The sequence below is a fragment of the Anomaloglossus baeobatrachus genome, chromosome 2 (assembly GCF_048569485.1).
Source record: "Anomaloglossus baeobatrachus isolate aAnoBae1 chromosome 2, aAnoBae1.hap1, whole genome shotgun sequence".
Lineage (NCBI taxonomy): Eukaryota > Metazoa > Chordata > Amphibia > Anura > Aromobatidae > Anomaloglossus > Anomaloglossus baeobatrachus.
This window is the reverse complement of record NC_134354.1, coordinates 665,084,315-665,107,017: the sequence shown is the minus strand read 5'-3', so window position 1 is coordinate 665,107,017 and position 22,703 is coordinate 665,084,315. Positions and strand designations below refer to the sequence as shown.

Here is a 22,703-nt window from a genome sequence, read left to right as displayed (position 1 = left end):
ACTTAAGCGTACAAGAGATTACGTGCTGAGCCAAGCCGACGAACTGCCAACTACCATCAACATTCCCGTCAGTGCTAACACTTCTCCAGAGCCTCAAGACACTGATCCACCTACAGCGTACAGCCTTCCAGGTCAGTCCAATGCACATCAGACTTTCAAGCCTGAACCAGCTTCATATTCCAATGCACAGCCACACCCTGCGCATCAGCAACCTACGTATGCCCATGTCTACATGCAACGTAACATGCCGGCAAGGCGCTACACTCCCAACAACTATGTAGTTCCAGCCCCGTATACAACAGAGATTGTACACACCAAACCGATCACTGGTCTAAACGCCCACGCCACTCCGTACTTTCCCATGTTCCCGAACCACGAAGCTACGAATCACGCAACCAGCACCACGCAGTCAGCAAATGTGCCCCCAACGTCGGAAAGATCAGAGATGTCCGACTTTGCGAGGTACATGATCCGCCGAGAACTCACCAACACCGGTCTCACAAAGTATGACGACCAGCCTGAAAACTACAGAGGGTGCAAGTGTGCCTTCAAAACTGCAACGCGTGACCTTGGCATTACGGCTGCTGAAGAGCTGGACTTGCTAATCAGGTGGCTAGGGTCACGGTCTACTGAGAGAATCAAGAGACTCAGATCCATCTACATCAGCGACCCAACAACTAGTCTCGCAACCGCATGGGACAGACTAGAGAAAGGCTTCGGCAGTCCTGAAGCAATTGAAGATGCATTGCTGAAACAACTATACGACCTTCCCAAAATATCTGGCAAGGATGCTTCAAAGTACCAGGAACTCAGCAACCTGCTGTCTGAGCTCCAGCTGGCCAAAACAGACACACACCTACCTGGCCTCAGCTACCTGGACACCGCTCGTGGGGTGAAACCCATAGTCGCCAAGTTACCTTACAACGTGCAGGAAAGGTGGACCACGGTAGGAACAAACTATAAAAAAGAGCACCAAGTCTCCTTCCCTCCATTCTCCTACTTCTGCGAGTTCATCAACGGCATCGCAGAACGTAGGGCAGACCCCAGCTTGACCTGTGGAGAACCCACCGGCTCCACTTCACCAGCTCCCGGATATGAGAGCCCTCATCAAAATGACAGAAAACGTAGGGGCCCAGTATCAGTCAAGAAGACCGACATTCTACCACCTACACCAACGTCAGAACCAGACAAGGGCAATGAAGGCGGGAAGGCAGAAAATCCAAACCGCCAGTGTCCAATTCACAAGCTGCCACACCCCCTGAAGAAGTGCATTGGCTTCAGGAAGAAACCCCTTCAAGATCGAAAGGAACTCTTGAAAGGGTTTGGGATATGTTTCAGGTGTTGTGCCTCTACAGAACACCTTGCCAAGGACTGTAAGGTTACAATTAAGTGCATGGAGTGTGACAGCACAGATCACGTACAAGTGCTGCACCCATCTCAGCCTGATCCTGCACCTACACCTTCTCCTACCACAAGTCATGGCGGGGAGAGTACAGGCCAAGCTGCAAACCACCTCACAGTATCCTCCTCGTGCACCGCAGTCTGCGGAGAAGATCTCTGGGACAAGTCTTGTGCGAAAATATGCCTAGTAAGGGTATATCCCAAAGGTCACCCAGAAAGGGCCGTGAAGGTGTACAGCATCCTGGACGACCAGAGTAACAGGTCACTTGCCAGGTCTGAACTCTTCGACTTGTTCGGCTTAAAAGGAAATGCCTACCCTTATACACTAGGTACTTGCAGCGGCATCTCAGAAGCTTGCGGAAGAAGAGCCAGTGGTCTCGTGGTAACATCTCTTGAAAATACCGTAGAGATACCTCTACCGACACTCGTCGAGTGCAATCAGATACTGGCTAACCAGGAAGAGATTCCGACACCTGAGGTAGCTCTTCACCACCCTCACCTGAGAACTATCGCCAGCAAGATCCCACCTCTTGATCATAGTGCAAAAATCCTGATTCTGATTGGAAGGGACATCCTCCGGCTACACAAAGTATGCCAACACATCAACGGGCCACACGATGCGCCATTCGCTCAGCGCTACGACTTAGGCTGGGTGATCATAGGAAACGTCTGCGTAGGCAAAATGAAGAGTCCCGACGCGATCTCCTCCTACAAGACGCACATGCTCCCAAACGGTCGCGGCACTCACTTTCAACCATGTCCGCATCACTACGGGGTGAAAGAGAGGCTGAGTGACACCAGGTGGCGACAGCAGCCTCCCGACTGCGCGGACGCATATCATCTCTGGGATGACGACTTCGGGTCAACAGCGTTCGAGTCTACAAACGAAGACAACAAATTGGCTCCGATGAGAGAAGACGAAGAATTCATAAAGATTATGGATAAAGAGTTCTCTCAAAATGACTCTAACAGTTGGGTAGCCCCATTACCCTTTCGGTCTCCAAAGCCAAGGTTGCAAAACAACTCCCAGCAAGCAACCGCAAGGTCCTCCTCTCTAAAACGCACCTTGAAAAGACAACCAGAGATGGAGAAACGCTTTGTCGAGATTGCGCAAAATATCCTCGACAGAGATCATGCCGAACAGTGGCACCACATTCCCACCGAACAAAACCCAGTCGACCGAGGAACGAGACTCACTGCTACGTCCAAACTCAGCGACAACATGTGGCTGACACCTCCAAGCATCTTATACGAGGAGACCTGCGATAACTATGCTGGCAACATGTACGAGCTGGTGGAACCAGAATCCGACAAGGAAATTAGACCAGTCGTCTCCGCTCGCTACACTTCAGTGAGATCAAAACAGAAGTTGAGACCTCATCGCTTCGAGCGCTTCTCAAGTTGGTCATCTGAGGTACGAGCCGTAGCTTGTCTTATTCACATTGCTCACTGTTTCACCGACTACAAGTTTTCAACGTGCCACGGCTGGCACATGTGTGTGATTCGTCCAGTCACCGAACTCGTGCTACTGTTACCAAAGGAGGACGTTACATGAACTAACTATGTCGTTGGACACTGCCACGGCGGGGAGCGTACCTTTCCTTACCCCTGCTGTACGGAGACACTGAACCTTGTCCGTGTCCAATGAACCTTGAACTTTTCCTTTGGATTAAAACTTTACCGTTGGATTATTGGGTTGGAGGAAGAGTTGGCATGTTTGCGGCTTCCCCAATCTGAAGATGGGTTTGTTGAACTTGGATTCATTTTTTACATTTTTCTACTTTTACATTTTTTACGCAAGGACAATGCGTCATCAACAAAGCATGGACTTGAATTCAGTGCATTACCGTTGCATTTTTTGTGTTTGTCTCTTTTCTCGTTACAGGTTTCGTGACATCGAGGGACAGGATCGACTCCTTACGTCGTAGAAGGACTTGTGAAATCATATGATTTCAGACGGGGAGTGTTGTGTCCCATGAATGAGAACAACCTGTTGTTTATATTTCTTGCATTGCATATTTTTCCTCCTATCAGGAAATTCCTTATTGTTACTAGGTAGATTAGACTGTATGAAGTTTGTCCCTATGTTCCTCCCTTAGTTGGCTTCTGTATAGAAAGCTCCTCCCTTCTCCTTCAGTTTAGTCTAGAGGAACCATTACTGAAGAGACATGTCTGCAACCTTGTACAGATTATTCATTTTCACCTGCCTATACTTTGTACTTAATACAAGATTCTAGAAGAAAACTACAGCGTTTCTCCTTGTCTTTCTACGAGTCATCGTTGGGCTGAGTTAACACTATCTGTGGAAGCCGGTAGAGTGAGTAAAATCATACCGTTATCTAAGGGACTGATAATTAGAGCGGTTGGATTCATTGCTACCAGGAAGAGACAGAATAGGAACAGCTCAAGAACTGAGCATTTCCGGCTGTCTGTTGAATGTTACTGGCACTAAGAAGAGCTGTTTGGTGAACGTGCCAGGTGTCGGACCCTGTCTGATCAGACATTGATGACATATCCTGGGGATAAACAATCAGTGTAAAAGTAGTGGATTACCTCTTTAAATGAGACCTGAAAAGAGCTTTAGACCGTGTTCACACAATGCATTTGTAATGTGTTTTTTGCTGTGATGTTGTTTTAAATTGGTGAGTCTAACGTTTTAAAAAAAATGCTTTGTAGATGCATTGTGTGGACAAGGCCTTAGGATCACCAACTAATTACATTGCTAAATAATGTTGAGAAAAACTAATGACAAGAGATGGCTTTCTTACGAAGACAGCGCCACATCTGTCCACAGATTGTTTGTGGTACTGCATCTGAACCACGTTCTCTTTCATGGATCTAGGCTGCGCTACCAGACACAACCCATGGACAGGTCTTAAAAAATTTTTGGGGGTAGAAAGCAACCATATTTTCAAATCCTGTACCACGCCTCTAAGGCAGGAATCATATGTGTAGTATGTGTGGTAGTTTGTAATTTATTGGTTTTAGCCAAAGCCAGGAGTAGATCTAACAGGGAAATGAATACAGAAAAAATGGATACTAAAAAAAAAAATCCTACATGTGTGACTGCGTCCTTACTGTACACAAAGAATAGATTCATTTAGAAAAGTTTTCAATCTTCAAAGTCTCCTGACAAGAGATCAATGACTACAGAGGAGCAGTTGACGGAAGGGCGATGACATCTTATTATGTTATTACGTTATTATTTTTGTATTATGTATTTAAGACGTGACAAAAATTGATAAATGACACAAAGAGCAATACTAAATTGATGTAATATGCCTTCTCTGTGCTCTAGTCAAGTATTAAAGTATATACAGTACCTTGTTGTGCTGTTCAATGGATCGATATATCTCTGTATTGATGGCTCTTCCCAGAACTGAACACTGTGCTCTGAAATATTAGAACAAAATTGCATGGAGGTGAATAAACGATGGGAAGAAAGATAAAGAAATTTAGAAAAGCAGGAATATTGTGCTCATGTATCCTGCACTATATACAATTACGTCATTAGCAAAAAGATATATGTCTTTTTACAATTTTTTTAATCTTAATAGATCCAAAATCCTGTTTTGATAAATGTCAAATCTTTGAGTGGCTAAGGGCTCATGCGCACGTAACTGCAGAATATTCTGCAGTGATTTGACACCACATATGTGCTTCAAATCGCTGCAGAAACACTGCATAATGAATGCAGTATTTTTGTTAAAAAAAAAGCCATTTTCATGTGCTCTGGCTGCTGGCCCCACTATAGACAGAGTGGGACCTGCATTCAGAACGCACAAATAATTGACATGCTGCTTTTATGAACGCACAGATTTGGGTCATAATTTTAACACCCAAATCGCTGCGTTCAAAAAAGCAACGCGCGCACGTGGCATGCACAATCTTCATAGGTTGTGCAGTGAACGCAGGACGCATGCATTTACACTGCAGTGTTATACGCAGCGTAAATGCATGTCAGTACGCAATGTTTGCACGAGCCCTTAGGATCAGTTTTTTTGGTATAGCTCATGAAAATTCTTGTTACCCTATTTTCCACAATTATAATTACATTTTAAAATCTATATGTTCTAGTTCCATAAAATTCTTGTAGATTGCTGTGGGGTCTGTGTCCTGAGCCGTAGAAAAGCGCTCAGCTCCTAAATAAGCGTGGGCATCAAGACTTTTTATTAGGCTGGACTTGAGCGTATGGCATCCCATGCGACATGCTAATAACGCCCGACTCAGGCTCTGCTGCAAGCGTGAGCCGAGTGTCATGCGACTGTGCCCCGATGCTGCAATCAGGTCATAGCTGTGAAGGCGGCGCTGTGGAGGAGAGGGAGGTGTTAATCTCTCCATCTCCTCCATTGTCAGCCTGTGCAAATGTAACGGGGGCAGGGGGCGCCTCAGGGGGTGTAGTCGGGTCCCCTCGCCTTGTGGGCCGCAGGCTGAACCCCGGCCCGGCCGTTACTTGCAAAACAGGTGTGTTGTTGGGGCAGAATGTGGATGCATGGGGCCCATTCATGACAGCGTTCTTTCTGTGCTCTCCAGCTCCTTCTTCACTTTCAGGAAAGAGACAATTGCAGGCAGCGGGTAAACCAAACACCGTTTTATTAAACAAAGCTTCCATCTTTCTGTTTGCAGCAGGCTTACTTTAGTACGTTACAAGTTACAAGTCCTTTTCTATGAAAACGGTTTCCTTTTCCTCTACGGGCACTTTCCTTTGCCTGCAGGGGCCAATTGTTATCCCCCTAGCAGTGGTACTCCTATCCCGATTTTAGTCCAGCCCTTTCCCAGGGATTTGTATTGAACTAGGGGACGGCTCCAGTACTCACTACCGGCTCCGGATTAGCTCCAACTTCTTCGCTCCACTGCCACAGCACCCACTCCTGCACTCTGCCCCGTCACTTCTCCTGAGCTCCCTTTACTCCTCCAGACTCCTCTTCCCTCCCCTCCTAGCCTGCCCTCCCCTTCCTTCCCTGTCACTGTTACCAGGTGAACCACTCACTACACTGGCACCCAGGGGGGGGGGGGGGAACGTCTTCTCCACACTAGGGGTCCGTCCACCCCTTACATTCCTCCCCTCTTTAACCTTAGCCTCCCAGCAAGGTTCGCACCTGCAAGACAGATCAAGAAAAACAACGCATACACAAGGCTGCAAAGCAATCTTCTCTTTTTATCTCATAAAACTTTAAAACCAGGCTATAGAACACAACATTCAAAGCACATCAAAAAGGCACCGAGTTCAGTGCCCGGAGTCCCTCCAAGGGAGCTCCCGGTCTTAGTAGTAACACTGCCCGGAGGCCATCCGCAGGCGCTCCCGGTCTTAGCCGACCTTCCACCCGGAGGCTATCTCTCAGCGCTCCCGGTCTTTCGTGGGCAGAGAAACAGCAAACAACGAAATTCTTCTTAACAGTCACGGAGGAAGTCTCCGCACAGTCTGGCATTAAGCTCCCCCCGGGTTCAGTATTTTGAACATTACTGGAACTAAAACATCTTCCGGCTTGTAACAGTGCCGGAACTTCAGAACATCCAGATCCTTCACCTCTGGTTACTGCACTCTCACGCAGGATGGTAGGCGCGCAGCCATTCAGCCCGCTGGGCCCTCACATACTCGGAGAGGGATTGGTCTGGTAAGCGGCGCAGCCTCCGGAACGGTTCGTAACTTGGTTGCGGCTCTGACTCCCCGGCCTCCGGTTTTGGCCCCTCAGCCCCCGGCGGGGGTGACGGGGTAGCTGGACGGGACGGCTGTGGGCTGCCAACAACTACCACCGGATGCGACACCATGCTCTTGCGAATCGCCAAAATCGCCGGTGCTTCCTTCACCAGATCTCCTTCGGCCGGCTCGGCTGCCGGTCCAGCAGCCACTTCTGGCAGTACCGCCGGAGTGCTTTTTGGCCGACAAACTTCAGCGGTCACCGGTCTCTGCTGCGTACGCCTCCTGTACTGGCAATCTTCCCACTCTATCTCCTGCTGCCACTGCTCGGCCTCCTGGGCGGTGGGCACACGGGTCACTCCTACCGCAAATAGGCCTCGGCAGCCTACTTCCCCTTTGAATTTCACCTTCTCTCCCGGATACAGGGTATGGAGACGCTGTGGTAACCCCTCGGTGTCCAAATTGACTCGATTATAGAAGAAGTGGTCTCCGGTCTCATCATCTTCGATAAACCCATATCCCTCGGCCTGATTAAACTTAACCACTGTGCCAAGGCTGCACTGCCGGTCAAATTCCTCACTGTGGGACCCGGCCATTATTTCCCTCGCCATTGTCTCGGCCAGGAGCCTTTCCTGCACCGGATCTATTTCAGGCGGTGGGGAGTGTCGCCGAGTTAGGGGCGCCGGCTTCACCGGCTCCCAGATGAACCCCCACTCATCTTCCTCAAACGCTGGGGTGTTTTGCCAGCCCGGGGCCTGGGCTTCTGGTGGGGGCGGAGGCCCTACCTTGACCAACGCAGCCGCCTCTGGACTCTGGAAGGGTGCTCCGAGTGTCCCGCTTCCCAGCGTCAGTTGGGTCGTGTAGGTGGCTCGGACTTCTGTGGTCGTCTCCCCGGTAGCTGCATCCCACGAGGTGACCCACCTGACCTTTGCTGGCCTCTCCGGTCCTCCGGTCATGGCCGGCAGCTGAATGGTAGGTGCCTCTGCTACTAAGCTTCCCCTCGGGCATCCTCTTCCCCGACCTGCTGTCACCAGCACGCCTGTTTCGGCTCTTTTGTCTATCGGTGCTTCCATTTTGCTCCGCACCGTCCACTGAGTCGACGTCTCTTGTTGTTCTAACGGTAATAGCGTCGGGGAAGGTGGAGGCGGTATTACTTTTCCCGCTCTTGCATGTACTCCACCCCTGGCCTCGCCCACCAAGTCGACCCAGCGCAGGCGACGCCTCCTCTTTCTCGGGACGCCGCCCATATCTCCGGTCCTCCGCAGTATCTCGGGGCAAGCACCTCCCCTCTTTGGGCGGTGCACTCCGGGCTTCTTCCTTACAGGCCAGCCCAGCGCTTTTCGTTTGGCGCCCACTTTTCGCGCCTTCACTGAATCCATGAGGACGGCCGCCATCTTGCCGCCATCTTGTGGCCTGTTCAGTACATCAGGCACCACTTGGTCTCTACTCGGGGTTTCTCTTCTGCAGGCTTGATCCTGCCGACTACGCCAAAATGTAACGGGGGCAGGGGGCGCCTCAGGGGGTGTAGTCGGGTCCCCTCGCCTTGTGGGCCGCAGGCTGAACCCCGGCCCGGCCGTTACTTGCAAAACAGGTGTGTTGTTGGGGCAGAGTGCGGATGCATGGGGCCCATTCATGACAGCGTTCTTTCTGTGCTCTCCAGCTCCTTCACTTTCAGGAAAGAGATAATTGCAGGCAGCGGGTAAACCAAACACCGTTTTATTAAACAAAGCTTCCATCTTTCTGTTTGCAGCAGGCTTACTTTAGTACGTTACAAGTTACAAGTCCTTTTCTACGAAAACGGTTTCCTTTTCCTCTACGGGCACTTTCCTTTGCCTGCAGGGGCCAATTGTTATCCCCCTAGCAGTGGTACTCCTATCCCGATTTTAGTCCAGCCCTTTCCCAGGGATTTGTATTGAACTAGGGGACTGCTCCAGGACTCACTACCGGCTCCGGATTAGCTCCAACTTCTTCGCTCCACTGCCACAGCACCCACTCCTGCACTCTGCCCCGTCACTTCTCCTCAGCTCCCTTTACTCCTCCAGACTCCTCTTCCCTCCCATCCTAGCCTGCCCTCCCCTTCCTTCCCTGTCACTGTTACCAGGGGAACCACTCACTACACTGGCACCTAGGGGGGGAAAAACGTCTTCTCCACACTAGGGGTCCGTCCACCCCTTACACGTATATCGCACTGCACTGGGATAACATCTGAGTTCAGTCCGATGTTTCTCTCGCATCCATTCACTTGAATGGGTGTGAGAAATACGGCTCTTGCAGAAAAGCGCAGCATGTTGCTACTTTTCTTGCATCCAGAATCTGGAAAAACTGACCAACTGCTTTCCTTCATTGATTAACATTGGTGAGAGTGCAATGTGAGATTTTCTCGCATTGCACTCGTCCGATTTCAGCACTCGTGTGAGTGTACCCTTAAACCTATACACCACCATGTGTATATTCTTGTACAGGAACTGAGTACTTCTGCATAGTCATATGAGCATCCTGGACTCCCACCGTTTTATAGGATGTTTACAGCACCACTACAGTATTCTTTAAAGTTTCCTCTCTAGAGTGGTACTCTGAATGTCTTTTACCTGTCTTATACTCACCTCCCGCCGTCTTCATCTTTTTTCAGCATCACTCCGGTCAGTCTCCGGTGATCTGTGATCTGCCACAGCAGCTGCAGTGTTTCATGGAGTGCGGCAGAGGTTACAAATGTAAGTCTACCTCAAAAGAAAAACTGGAGAAAAACAGGTTTTTTGCCGCGCTTGAAGACCACAGACATTGATGTCAAACAGATGATTCTTTTTATTTCATTCCTAAGCGTTTCGGAGACCCCAACTGTCTCCTTCTTCAGGGAAAAGAACTTTACAGAAGCCAAGGAAGAGTCCTTTTATGAAGCAATGAAGAGGGGAGGGAAGACAAAGGAAGGAAATCCCTGCCTATGATGTCAGCTCACCATGTGCTACAGAGCGATGACTCATAGCCACATGGAGTAGAGCCGCGTCATAGTCACATAGAATAATCACATATATTACATATAAATTTAAATGACATATAAATTCTACTCTGAAGAAGGAGACAGTTGGGGTCTCCGAAACGCGTAGGAATGAAATAAAAAGAATCATCTGTGACTGGCACAACCTGATCAGGTGAGTGCACCACTTCTATATGATTTTTGCCCAATATATCGGGTAAGACCCTATTGCGCCTTTTCTCTCCTATTAAATGTAAGTCTACGAGACCCTTGTTCTGACTTCTGGACAGTCAGAACTTATGGACACAAGATGGCGCTGTTAGATCAGAGCAGCGCCAAAAAAGGAAGATGGCAGCATGTGAGTATAATGTGACGACATGGACTCTGAGTGCCTAGCATGGGATAACGTTCTTAACATTCAGCCAGACATGAAGACAGTTTGTTTATAGATGGGGATAATCCCTCATTGTTCTACAAGACTGTTGGGAGTTTAGTATTGAAGTTTTTGTTGACTCTTGTAATTGTTTTGGCCATTGAAGGCCAGACACCTAGATGACTCAATTATGCGAACTTCCCATTGTATTACTAAGTGAAATGCTAGATGTGATGTAACTTACCTGTCTCACCCTTGTCTCTGGATATTTGAATACAGCTTGAAATTCATCCAATAAGAGAAGCAACATTGTGCAACCAATCCGATAAGGGCTCAGTATATCCTAAGGGAAGGCGATGGCTATAAAAGGGGACTTCTTGGAGTCACCAGGGTTGATGGATGTTGCATGATCCAGTCTAAGCTCTTAGGAGCTGGCTAGGGGATCAGAGCCAGGATGCCCTGTGGACTCGGTCTAGGGACTTTGGCTCTGACTAGAGGATCACTTGGCTACATGGCTTCAATTTAGGGACTCCGATTCCGATTTGAGACCATAACCACAGTCTACGGATTTCGACACCGGCTGCCAGGATTATATCATCATACTAGAGACTACTTAAGGAAGAAACCCAGGTTGGGACAATTTGGTCACCTGGCTACAGACTTTGCAGACCTCAGCCAGCTTCCTAAATCTGGTGTTATTCCAGTCTCAGTGGGTGCCCGCCGAAAGCGGGGTGCTGCTGGATTGGAGTAAGTAGCCCTGGAAGCTCTGAGGCACAGACATTCTAAATCCCTGGTGAGCCAGCGGAAGAGTGAGACTCTGTTGCCTGTTACATTTGTGTGTGTTGCTGGTTATGTGCTGTTAATTGTTTGGGGATCCAATAAAGTCTTAATATTGTGATTCCCTCACCCTGTGTTGTCTGAGTAGTGTTCCGCCCACGGTTAAGGAGGTCAGGCGTTCAGTTGGGATGAGCCCTGGGCCATGCTGTCTTTCTAAAGGCGGCCAGGCCAGCGGACGAGAGCACCCACTGACCCCCATGTCTCCACATATAATACCGGGAGCAGAAGTCTTAAGGGTGCTTTACACGCTGCGACATTGCTAGCGATAGCTAGCGATGTCGTGCGCGATAGCACCCGCCCACATCGCTGTTTCGTCATGGGGGTGATCGCTGCCATAGCGAACAATATCGCTACGACAGCGTTACACGCAGATACCTGCTTAGCAACGTCTCTGGAGACACCAAACAATCTCTCCTTTAAGAGGGAGGTTCGTTCAACGTCACTAAGCGGCCGCCCAATTGCAGATGAGGGGCGGAGATGAGCAGCCGGAACATGCCACCCACCTCCTTCCTTCCTCATTGCCGGTGGACGCAGGTAAGCGATGTGTGATGCCGCAGGAACGATGAACAACCAGCGGCATGCACCAACGATGATATTATGAAAAGGAGCGACGTATCAACGATTTTTGACATTTTTGCGATCGTTGATAGTCGCTCCTAGTTGTCACATGCAGCAATGTTGCTAACGATGCCAGATGTGCGTCACAAACACTGTGAGCCCGACGATATATCGTTAGCGATGTCGCAGCATGTAAAGCACCCTTTAGAGTAAGGGTACGCTCACATGAGCGTTGAAATCGGACAAGTGCAATGCGAGAAAATCTCACATTGCACTTTAACCAATGTTAATCAATGAAGGAGAGCAGTTGGTCAGCTTTTCTCGCATCCAGATTCTGGATGCGAGAAAAGTAGCAGCATGCTGCGATTTCATCCAGAATACGTCCGAGACTCGCCAATACAAGTCAATGGGTGCGAAGAAAAAACGGATGTGACACGGACGACACACGGACGGTCCTAGTGATATCCGTTTTTCTAAATACAATCCTATCATGTAGCACAGAACACTGTAAATGCTCCTGTACCTGTAAATGAGTAACAGCTGCTGAGGAAAAAAACAGATAGCACACTGACAGCACTCTGACAGCACACGGATGAAAAGTGAGAAAAAATCATCCTACTCTCGCAAACGAGAATGGGACCGTTTTTTCATACGTTTGTGTGAGTCCAGCCTTAAAATGCCACTACAGGGCAAAAAAAAAAAAACACCACTCAGGAGTTTGTTTAAGAGGCTTAGTTTAGTTACTCTGTAAATGATACAGGTAAAATATATCTTTGTGCTGTGTTAGCCAGTAGATAGAAATGATAACTAGTGATGAGCGAGTACTAAAATGCTCGGGAGCTCGAGGCTCGGGCCGAGCATCTCAAAATACTCGTGTACTCGGCCCGAGCACCGAGCCCAATGTTATCCTATGGGAGACCCGAGTATTTTTATGAAATGACTCCCGGCAGCGTGTAGAAACCATAAAACTGTAAATTAAAAAAAAAAAACGTGCGTGTGTGTGTAAGCGTGCATATATATATACACGCGGAGTGGAGTGCGGGAGGGGCCGTAGCCGAGCGGGGAAGTGTCGGGCTAAAGGCACGGTCACGCTGTGCGGGCTGGCCAATCACTGCAATTCCACAACAGGGCTGTGGCATTGCAGTGGTCTGCCAGCCAATCCCTGCATAAGGGATGGCTGTAAAAAGAGCGCCAACATGAAGACCACGAGTACAGCACGAGTATCGCGAGATTACTCGGTCCCCGCCGAGTAGCCCGAGTACAGTGATACTCGTGCGAGTACCGAGTAGTAACAAGCATACTCGCTCATCACTAATGATAACATTCTGTTTGCTAACAGACACTATTTAAGGGAATCTGTCATCAGGTTTTTGTTACCTCATCTGAGAGCAGCATGATGTAGGCAAAGAGACTCTGAATCCAATGATACATTGCTTAGATTACTGCCTGCAGCCATGCTGATACAATTGTTAGCTTTAGTGATGTAGCTGAGCCCAGAAGGCTGTCCCTGCCTATACCAGGCGGAGGAGGGGACTGTTGTGACACGGTCAGTCTCCTCTACTACCACTTCACTCTTCCACTCCTAAAACTGAACTCAACTGAACTGACTTCCTTTTCCCGCCTCCAGGACTGTGAACTCCTCGGTGGGTGGGGCCAACTGCCTGGCTCCACCCCCTGGTGTTGACATCAGCCCCTGGAGGGAGGCAACAAGGAATTTTGTCTGACTTCGGTGTGCCTAGGTGTGGGGTGTGTTGTTGCAGTACCTGTGACGACCTGGCTTGTCCAGGGCGCCACATTCCCCCTTAGTAAAATGCAGACCGTCCGCGGGCTGCCCGTCCATCATCGGTTTTATTTTTGTTAACTGCAAAAGATAGAAAACGGTAAAAACATGTAAAAATCACAACATTTCACAACGGTACGGCTTCCGCTCTTCTCCCACCCAAACAACCTGGCCCTGATGCTGCCCCTAAGAAGTGGGCAGCACCCCTTGACCCCAGTCCAGAACCAAGTTGCCCGAGCGGGTTCGGTCTCTTTCAGGGGACCCGCATCCATGGGGACCCCTGAAACCCCGGAGGATCGCCACCGATTATGGTAGTGGCGGGCCTGGGCCATCCCTTTCCTCCAGGCCCATCCTCCAAACCTGCCTCTCCGGAGGTGGTAACGGTTTAAGCCAAATATTTACATCCCACAAGTTTGTGGTTGCCCTGCAAGTTCTCGGGCTTGTCCGTAAGAAGTTCCTTCCGCAAACGGTTGCAGAAGGTCCCTACGGGGACTAGTTGCTGGCAACGGCCGGTTCAATCAAGGTTCCAATCAGATAAACTTCGGTTGATCAATCTTATCATTCAAACACTTTTTAACTCTACAGGGGGTCCCAAAGGGGGACAACTGCCGGCAACGGTGGACCGCTGACTCACTTATAATCCACGGTGTCGGCCGGAGGAGGGGGTTAGGCTGATACACAGGCCTCCTGACTGCCCCTCAGCTTTGCGTCCAGGGCAAACCAACCCCTCTCCCTGCAGTGCCTAGTATATTGGACCAAATCCCCCAGCATCAGGTTGCGGCACGGATGGTCCTCCGGCAGGTGGGCATTGACGTCCCGTTGGGCTATAAAGACTTCGGCCTCCAGGCCCGGCTCATATATAAATCCGTACCCCCGACGGACGTCAAACCTCCTCACCTGCCCCTCATAGGTTGGGCCCCGTACACGGAAGGTGGCCTGGTGGAGGCTTTCTTTCTCTCGAACCGTGCGGGCGACCAGCTCCGCCTTCCTCCTCTCCCTTTCTGCAATTCCCTGGCCCAGCGGGGTCGGTTCCCTGTCCCAGTAAGGGGCTACGGTAGGCCCCTGCGCACGGGTCGGGCCCCGCGAGACCTCCTTCACACTGGCCACCGCCAGTGTTCTGGGTGGCAGGCCTCGCAGTGTCATGGCCTGGGGTGCTGCCTTACAGCGGCGACCCGGCGCGGCCTCAGCTGAGGCATGGGGAACGGGTTCAGGGGTTCTCTCCCGCTGAGCCTCCACCTCCTCCTGCATGAGACGGGCTGCCGGGGGTGGTGCAGAGCCAGGCGCGGTCACAGGTGCCTCCGGTAGATCTTCGCTAACGGGCTTAGCCTTTGGCTTCTTCCACGGAAGCGATTCTGGACGGTCACGGACTTCTGCTGCAGACTGGTCCGCCGGGGCGGATTGGCAGGGTACCGCTACCGATTGTGATGGTAGCGGGCCTAGTGGCGGGACAGCGGCCGCCAACACAGGTAGCGGGGGAGGTAGCAGGGCGAGCGGGTGTAGACTGGGCCCCTCGGCTGCGATGACCGACCCGCTAGGGGTACAGGAGCGTGGGTCACTTACCCGCCTTTCCAGAACTCCCTCCACCTCGCGTCTCCGTCTTGCCGCCACCACCTCCGCCATGTCGGCATCCCACTCCTCCAAGAGGAGCTGCACCCGGATCTGCAGCCGTTGTTGTAGCTGGGCGGTCCAGACCTTCACCCACGCCGCGGTCCCGGGCGCGGGGGCTACGGTGCTGCGGGACGGTTGGTACATCGCTGCGGCGGCCTCTTCCAGGAACCACAAGATGGCCGCAGGGTCCTGGCGTCCCTGCTTTTATAGCCGCGGGCTACATGCGGCCAGACGCCATCCGTCCCCCTTAGTCTTTTTCCGGCTCCTCCTCTACAAGGGCGGGGTTTCGGCTTTCGCGCCTCCACTGCTCAAGGAGACGCTCGAGCGGGGATTTTTCGCGCCCAAAATAGCGGCTTCTCAAATTTTTCGGCCGGACACCTCCGGCGGTCACAAGGCGCACCTCTACCAGACGGCAGAGCGGTAAGATTGTAACGCCTGCCTGGATCCACAGACTCAGATGGGCTGTAACGGGGAGGCTTGAGGGAAGCCACTCACCAAGTAGGACCCCTAGAAACCTGAAACCCTTTAACCCCTATACAGGGATTTGGAATTACACAGGGAACTGGAGATCACTACCTGTGGAAGGCTGCAGTCCGATGAGAGTAGTAGTCAGGCAGGGTCAAACCAGGAATAGCGGAACAGGGACAGAATCGGCAGGCAGTGACGTAGTCAGCAAACGTAGCAGGGGTCAGATCCGGGTCGGGCAGCAAGGTACAAAAACAGTAGGCAGAAGAGTAGTCAAAACACGCAGAGGTCAACACAGGAATCACCAACAGAATAGGACGTAACAGGAGCCAGAAAATTAGAACTATATCTGGCAGTAATCATGTGACAGGAGGGGAAATAAGAAGGGTGTGGTGTCTTCCCATTGGCTGTAGCTGAACGCTGACAACTTCAGCTGGAAGACACATGCCACCCACAGTCAGCCAGCGGTACTGCAGATCCCAAGCTAACCCAGCCCAGTGGATGATCGGAGCCTGCGCCCACTGGTGCCGCTGGCATCGACTTCTCTCCCATCACCAGCACCATCCACGGCAGGAACACAGCGTCGCCTGGCGATCGGAGCAGAAGTCGCTGGAGCAGACTCTGGCGGTGACGTAACAAAGATCCTGTTCGTGACGCCAAATTGTCGTGGGCGGAGGAGGGGATGCTGCGCTCACCCACTGCTCGGGTCCGGCTGCTGCTGCTGCTTCGCTCGCTGCTCGGTGGTGGCTCGAGCGGTGGGCCGGATCCCGGGGACTCGAGCGGCGCTCCTCACCCGTGAGTGAAAAGGGGAATGGTTGTGGGGATTTATTGTCCGTTACGCCACCCACGGTTGTGGTGAGGTTGTGACACCACCGCTGCGCTGGATGGGGATCCCGGGAGCGATGACAGGGAGCAGCTTGGATGTTGTTTTGGTAGGGTGTAGGGGGGTTGGTTGTCCCAGGGCCCGGTGAGGGGAGGACAGCAGGTGGGTTACGGAATCTGGTGAGGTGCAGGGTCGCGGGGGCAGCGCGGTGCCGCACGGCACAGTGGTACTCACTCAGCCAATGATGAATACAAAGTCTCGGTAAAACAAACGGCTGGATGGACGGGTCCCACAGACGGCTGCAGTGGTTCTTCTCCCGGTAGGTTGTCGGTGACTGCCTTTCCCTGCACCTGTGTTAAGTTCTTGGTTCTGGTGGCTTCCCATCGGTAACCCGCTCTCCAGCTTGGATGGATGCTGAGGGAGCCCCTTTTGCCCACAGGCTCTGGCCCTGGGAACTGTAGCCTTGGCGGTGACTGTATTTCCCTGTACGGTTTGAGCTGTTGCCTTCAATCGGGACTTGACTACTGGGAAACCCCGGAGGTTCCCTTCGTTAATGGATTTGACCGGTTTTACGGCGACTCCAAGCCTGGTCGGGGTCCGTAGGCCCTGCCGAATGGTGCTGGCTTCTCTTCGCTCCCCGATCTGGTACCGGCGGGCCACCGCCCGACCCCGGTCCTTACGGTTCACGTCAATCAGCCCCTCCTGCAGATGGTCACCACAGTCTGCCAACCTTGCTGTATGTGCCCAGGCCACGCACCCGGACACGGTCAGTCTCCTCTACTACCACTTCACTCTTCCACTCCTAAACCTGAACTCAACTGAACTGACTTCCTTCTCCCGCCTCCAGGACTGTGAACTCCTCGGTGGGTGGGGCCAACCGCCTGGCTCCACCCCCTGGTGTGGACATCAGCCCCTGGAGGGAGGCAACAAGGATTTTTGTCTGACTTCGGTGTGCCTAGCCGGGGTGTGGGGTGTGTTGTTGTAGTACCTGTGACGACCTGGCTTGTCCAGGGCGCCACACCCCCACTATGTGCCGTCTAAACACTGCAAGCAGCTTGCACTGGGTTGAGAACCGGGCTCAGTGATGTTCGAGTAGTTTAGATACATATGGCACCTGAACTCGAACACTGCTTTTATTTGTTAAGTCCATGTTCGGTATGAACACCAAACTTTTAAGGTTCACTCATCTCAACTCCAGGTTATCCATGCTTTGGACCTGGGTGAGACTGTGATTAAGACCACAGGTAAGCTGACTTTTTTTTACTAAATACTAAAATTAGGTTTATTATGGAGTATAGAGCTGTATAAATCCATTTTCAGTATTATCCCCCTTGTAGTGCTTCTCTTTTTCTAGAACTTACCTTTGTGTTCTGCAAACTACAGTCATCATAGAAAAAACTACACCGACAGCAAGGCCCATTTCCACACTGAGAATGACCACAGCCAACCATGTCACCACCCAAACAGACTGGAAAACAAAATCGGGTAATGATATTTTCAATCTGTGAGAAATAATTGTAATTTATACATATGCATAATATGCATATGTAATATACATATACGTACATGTTGCATAAAGCAACAAATCAGATCACGGCACACATTATGTAGAGGCGCATTTAAAAATAAAAGCCGGCTGTGCCACATGCTACATTACATCTTTATACTATTCACTTCCATGGGACAAAGCTACAATATCCAGCAAGGGTTTTTCACAAGTATACCAATGTGATGTATGGAGCTCACTAGAGCAACGTAGACCCTTCAAAAATCGGATCAGTGAAACTGTAAAGTTTCAGATCCCCATTATCTATATAATGGCATATCTATAAAATAGATCATACATGTTACAATCCTAGAGAACCCTTGGCTGCTCCATTCCCATAGAAGGATATTTCTGCTGTTGGCAGAAATTATTTTATTTGTAACAATTTCTTAGGTAATTGCATTTTAAATGATCCTATTTGTTTTATAGGTACAAACGGTAATATCTTACGGTGCAATGCAAGTAGTGAAATTCTGTTAAATGAAGCCCAGCGTGAGTGCAGATGAGCAGAAGGCTGCTATCAAAGCAACCTGGGCTTCCATAACACCTCAGCAGTAGAGTTGAGCGCGGTTCGAGGTTCGAGGTTCTGCAGTTCTAAGCTCAAGTGATTTTGGGGGCTGTTCGAGATCGAACTAGAACTCGAGCTTTTTGCAAAAGCTCGATAGTTCTAGATACGTTCGAGAACGGTTCTAGCAGCAAAAAGCAGGGCTTTTTACAGCTACAGTGTGCAGGAGCCATCGCTGGCAGCTTGCCAGAAGCTCGTAACCAAGATAAACATCGGGTATCCAACCAAAGCGCTTTGGTTAGTAACCCGATGTTTATCCTAGTTACGTGCAGGAAGCCCACACTTCCCCGCTCAGCTCGCTCCGCCCCCTCCTGCCCGCGGCATGTATTGTACACACGTACACACACACACACACACACACACACACTGCACTCTGCACACATGGTCCCGCTCGGCTTACCTGCGATGATGAAGTCCCGCCATCCCGACCTCAGCGCTGTCACTGTCCTCCATGGCCGCCGCTTGTCACATCACCTTCTCTCGCTTCCGACCCGAGACTGACTAGCGGTGACGTCACGGGCCTCTCGCGATACTTGGCTGTGAAGGCGGCGGTCATTGAACTCAGTGACAGGTGCTGTTGGCAGTGCAGGAGATCAGCGCAGGTAATGTACCTCGCTGACAGCAGCACTTGTCACCCCCTGCAGTGACCTGGGCTGACCCATTGATGTTAGCTCAGGTCACTGCACTGCTCTCCCAGCCAATGGGGAACATCCTGCTCTTCATTGACTGGGACAGTGTGGATCGTCATGGCAACCCCTTGGATTACACCAGACCTGGATTTGTTTTTCATTCTAATAAATTGGTTAAAGAGGGAATGTTTTGGGGAGTGTTTTTTCAAATAAAAATGTGTTTGTCGTCTATTTTTTTTTATTACTGACTGGGTTGGTGATGTCAGGTATCTGATAGACGCCTGACCTCACCAACCCCAGGGCTTGATGCCAGGTGACATTACACATCTGGTATTAACCCCATATATTACCCCGTTTGCCACCGCACCAGGGCGCGGGATGAGCTGGGGCGAAGCACCAGGATTGGCGCATCTAATGGATGCGCCACTTCTGGGGCGGCTGCGGCCTGCTATTTTTAGGCTGGGGAGAGTCCAATAACCATGGACCTCCCTAGTCTGAGAATATCAGGGCCCAGCTCTCTGCTTTACCTTGGCTGGTGATCCAATTTTGGGGGACCCCTACGTGTTTTTTTTTTAAATTATTTATTTAATTTAAAATAACAGCGTGGGGTGCCCTCAGTTTTGGATTACCAGCCAAGGTGAGGTTGCCAGCTGTGGTCTGCAGGCTGCAGCCGTCTGCTTTACCCTAGCTGGCTACAAAACTAGGGGGAACCCTACGTCATTTTTTTTTCATTTTTTTGGCTAAATACAAAGCTAAGCACCCCTTAGTGCCACATGAAAGGCACCAAAGGGTGCTCCACTTTTTCTCCATTTTTTCTCCACTTTTTCTACATTTTTTCTCTACTTTTTCTACATTTTTTTCTCCATTTTTTCTCCACTTTTTCTCCACTTTTTCTCCACTTTTTCTCCACTTTTTCTCCACTTTTTTCTCCACTTTTTCTCCATTTTTTTCTCCACTTTTTCTCCACTTTTTCTCCACTTTTTCTCCACTTTTTCTACATTTTTTTCTCCATTTTTTCTCCACTTTTTCTCCACTTTTTCTCCACTTTTTCTCCATTTTTTTCTCCACTTTTTCTCCACTTTTTCTCCATTTTTTTCTCCACTTTTTCTCCACTTTTTCTCCATTTTTTTCTCCACTTTTTCTCCACTTTTTCTGCACTTTTTCTCCACTTTTTCTCCACTTTTTCTCCACTTTTTCTCCATTTTTTTCTCCACTTTTTCTCCACTTTTTCTCCATTTTTTTCTCCACTTTTTCTCCACTTTTTCTCCACTTTTTCTCCACTTTTTCTCCACTTTTTCTCCACTTTTTCTACATTTTTTTCTCCACTTTTTCTCCACTTTTTCTCCACTTTTTCTCCACTTTTTCTCCACTTTTTCTCCACTTTTTCTCCATTTTTTTCTCCACTTTTTCTCCACTTTTTCTCCATTTTTTTCTCCACTTTTTCTCCACTTTTTCTCCATTTTTTTCTCCACTTTTTCTCCACTTTTTCTCCATTTTTTTCTCCACTTTTTCTCCACTTTTTCTCCACTTTTTCTCCACTTTTTCTCCACTTTTTCTCCATTTTTTTCTCCACTTTTTCTCCATTTTTTTCTCCATTTTTTTCTCCACTTTTTCTGCACTTTTTCTCCATTTTTTCTGCACTTTTTCTCCACTTTTTCTACATTTTTTCTCCACTTTTTCTACATCTTTTTCTCCATTTTTTCTCCACTTTTTCTCCACTTTTTCTCCATTTTTTTCTCCACTTTTTCTCCACTTTTTCTCCATTTTTTTCTCCACTTATTCTCCACTTTTTCTCCATTTTTTCTCCACTTTTTCTCCACTTTTTCTCCATTTTTTTCTCCACTTTTTCTCCACTTTTTTCTCCACTTTTTCTCCATTTTTTCCTCCACTTTTTCTCCACTTATTCTCCACTTTTTCTCCACTTTTTCTCCACTTTTTCTCCACTTTTTCTCCACTTTTTCTCCATTTTTTTCTCCATTTTTTCTCCACTTTTTCTCCACTTATTCTCCACTTATTCTCCACTTTTTCTCCATTTTTTTCTCCACTTTTTCTCCACTTTTTCTCCACTTTTTCTCCACTTTTTCTCCATTTTTTTTCTCCACTTTTTCTCCACTTTTTCTCCACTTTTTCTCCATTTTTTTCTCCATTTTTTTCTCCATTTGCTCTGCTGCTGTGGACCCGAGAAGAGTGAGTGCAGATTCATTGCACCCACACTCCTCACATGAAGGGTCCGCACTCCTAGAAAATGGGGGATACGTTCCCTGAGTGTCTCCCCCCCATATTCTAGATGGTCCAGAGTCGTCGTGGGACCCCTTTATTTTTTTTCTTACAATAAATTGGTGAAAGAGGAAATGTTTTGGGGACTGTTTTTTCAAATAAATTTCTTTTGTCGATTTTTTTTTTTGTTAGTACTGACAGTTTATGATGTTGGGTATCTAATAGACGCCATGACATCACAAACTGCTGGGCTTGATCTCAGGTTACTTTACAGTTAGTATCAACCCGATTTATTACCCCGTTTGCCACTGCACCAGGGCACGGGATGAGCTGGGGTGAAGCGCCAGGATTGGCGCATCTAGTGGATGCGCCACGTCTGGGGTGCCTGCAATCTGCTATTTTTAGGCTGTGAAGGCCCAATAACTATGGACCTTCCCACCCTGAGAATACCAGACCACAGCTGTCCGCTTTACCTTGGCTGGTGATCCAATTTGGGGGGGACCCTACTTTTATTGTGTAATTATTAATATTTATAAAATAATTATAAAAAAGAGCCTGAGGGGACCTCCACATTGGATCCCCAACCACGGAAAAGCTGCCAGCTGTGGTTTTCAGGCTACAGCCGTCTGCTTTACCCTAGCTGGCTATCAAAAATGGGAGGACCCAACGTCATTTTTTTTAAAAAAAAAAAAATTAATGGGCTTCCCTGTATTTTGATTGCCAACCAAGGTAACAGCAGGCAGATGGGGGTGGCAACCCATAGCTGTCTGCTTTATCTGCGCTGAGAATCAAAAATACCGCAGAGCGCTACGTCATTTTTTTAAAGATTTATTTTTACAGCACTGTGATGTCCAGCAATCAAAATACAGGGAAGCCCATTTTATTTTTAGTTATTTAAATAAATAATTAAAAAAAATATATATGGGCTCCCGCTGCATTTTTTGTATTGCTAGCTAAGGGTAATCCAAGCAGCTACTGGCTGCTAACCCCCACTGCTTGGTGTTACCTTCACTGGCAATGGAAAATCCAGGGAAGCATTTTTTATTTTTTTTGCCAAAAAACTACAAAAAAAGGACGTGAGCTTCGCCATATTTTTGTATGCTAGCGAGGTATAGCAGGCAGGTGCTGGAAGAGTTGGATACAGCGCCAGAAGATGGCGCTTCTATGAAAATGCCATTTTCTGAGGCGGCTGCAGACTGCAATTCGCAGCAGTGGGGCCCAGAAAGCTCAGGCCAACCTGTGCTGCGGATTCCAATCCCCAGCTGCCTAGTTGTACCTGGCTGGACACAAAA

At 49.2% G+C, this 22,703-nt stretch overlaps 1 protein-coding gene across 2 annotated transcripts in view; it reads right to left on the bottom strand.

Annotated features, from left to right (window-relative positions):
- Positions 1-22,703, bottom strand: part of LOC142290511 (solute carrier family 26 member 10-like) — a 159,720-nt gene that overhangs the window by 45,833 nt on the left and 91,184 nt on the right. For both annotated transcript variants that reach the window (XM_075334471.1, XM_075334472.1), the window contains exons 11-12: positions 17,816-17,922; positions 4,725-4,794 (exon numbers count right to left, since the gene is read on the bottom strand). In XM_075334471.1, coding sequence (XP_075190586.1) covers positions 4,725-4,794; positions 17,816-17,922 — 177 coding nt within the window. The remainder of the gene's footprint in view (positions 1-4,724; positions 4,795-17,815; positions 17,923-22,703) is intronic.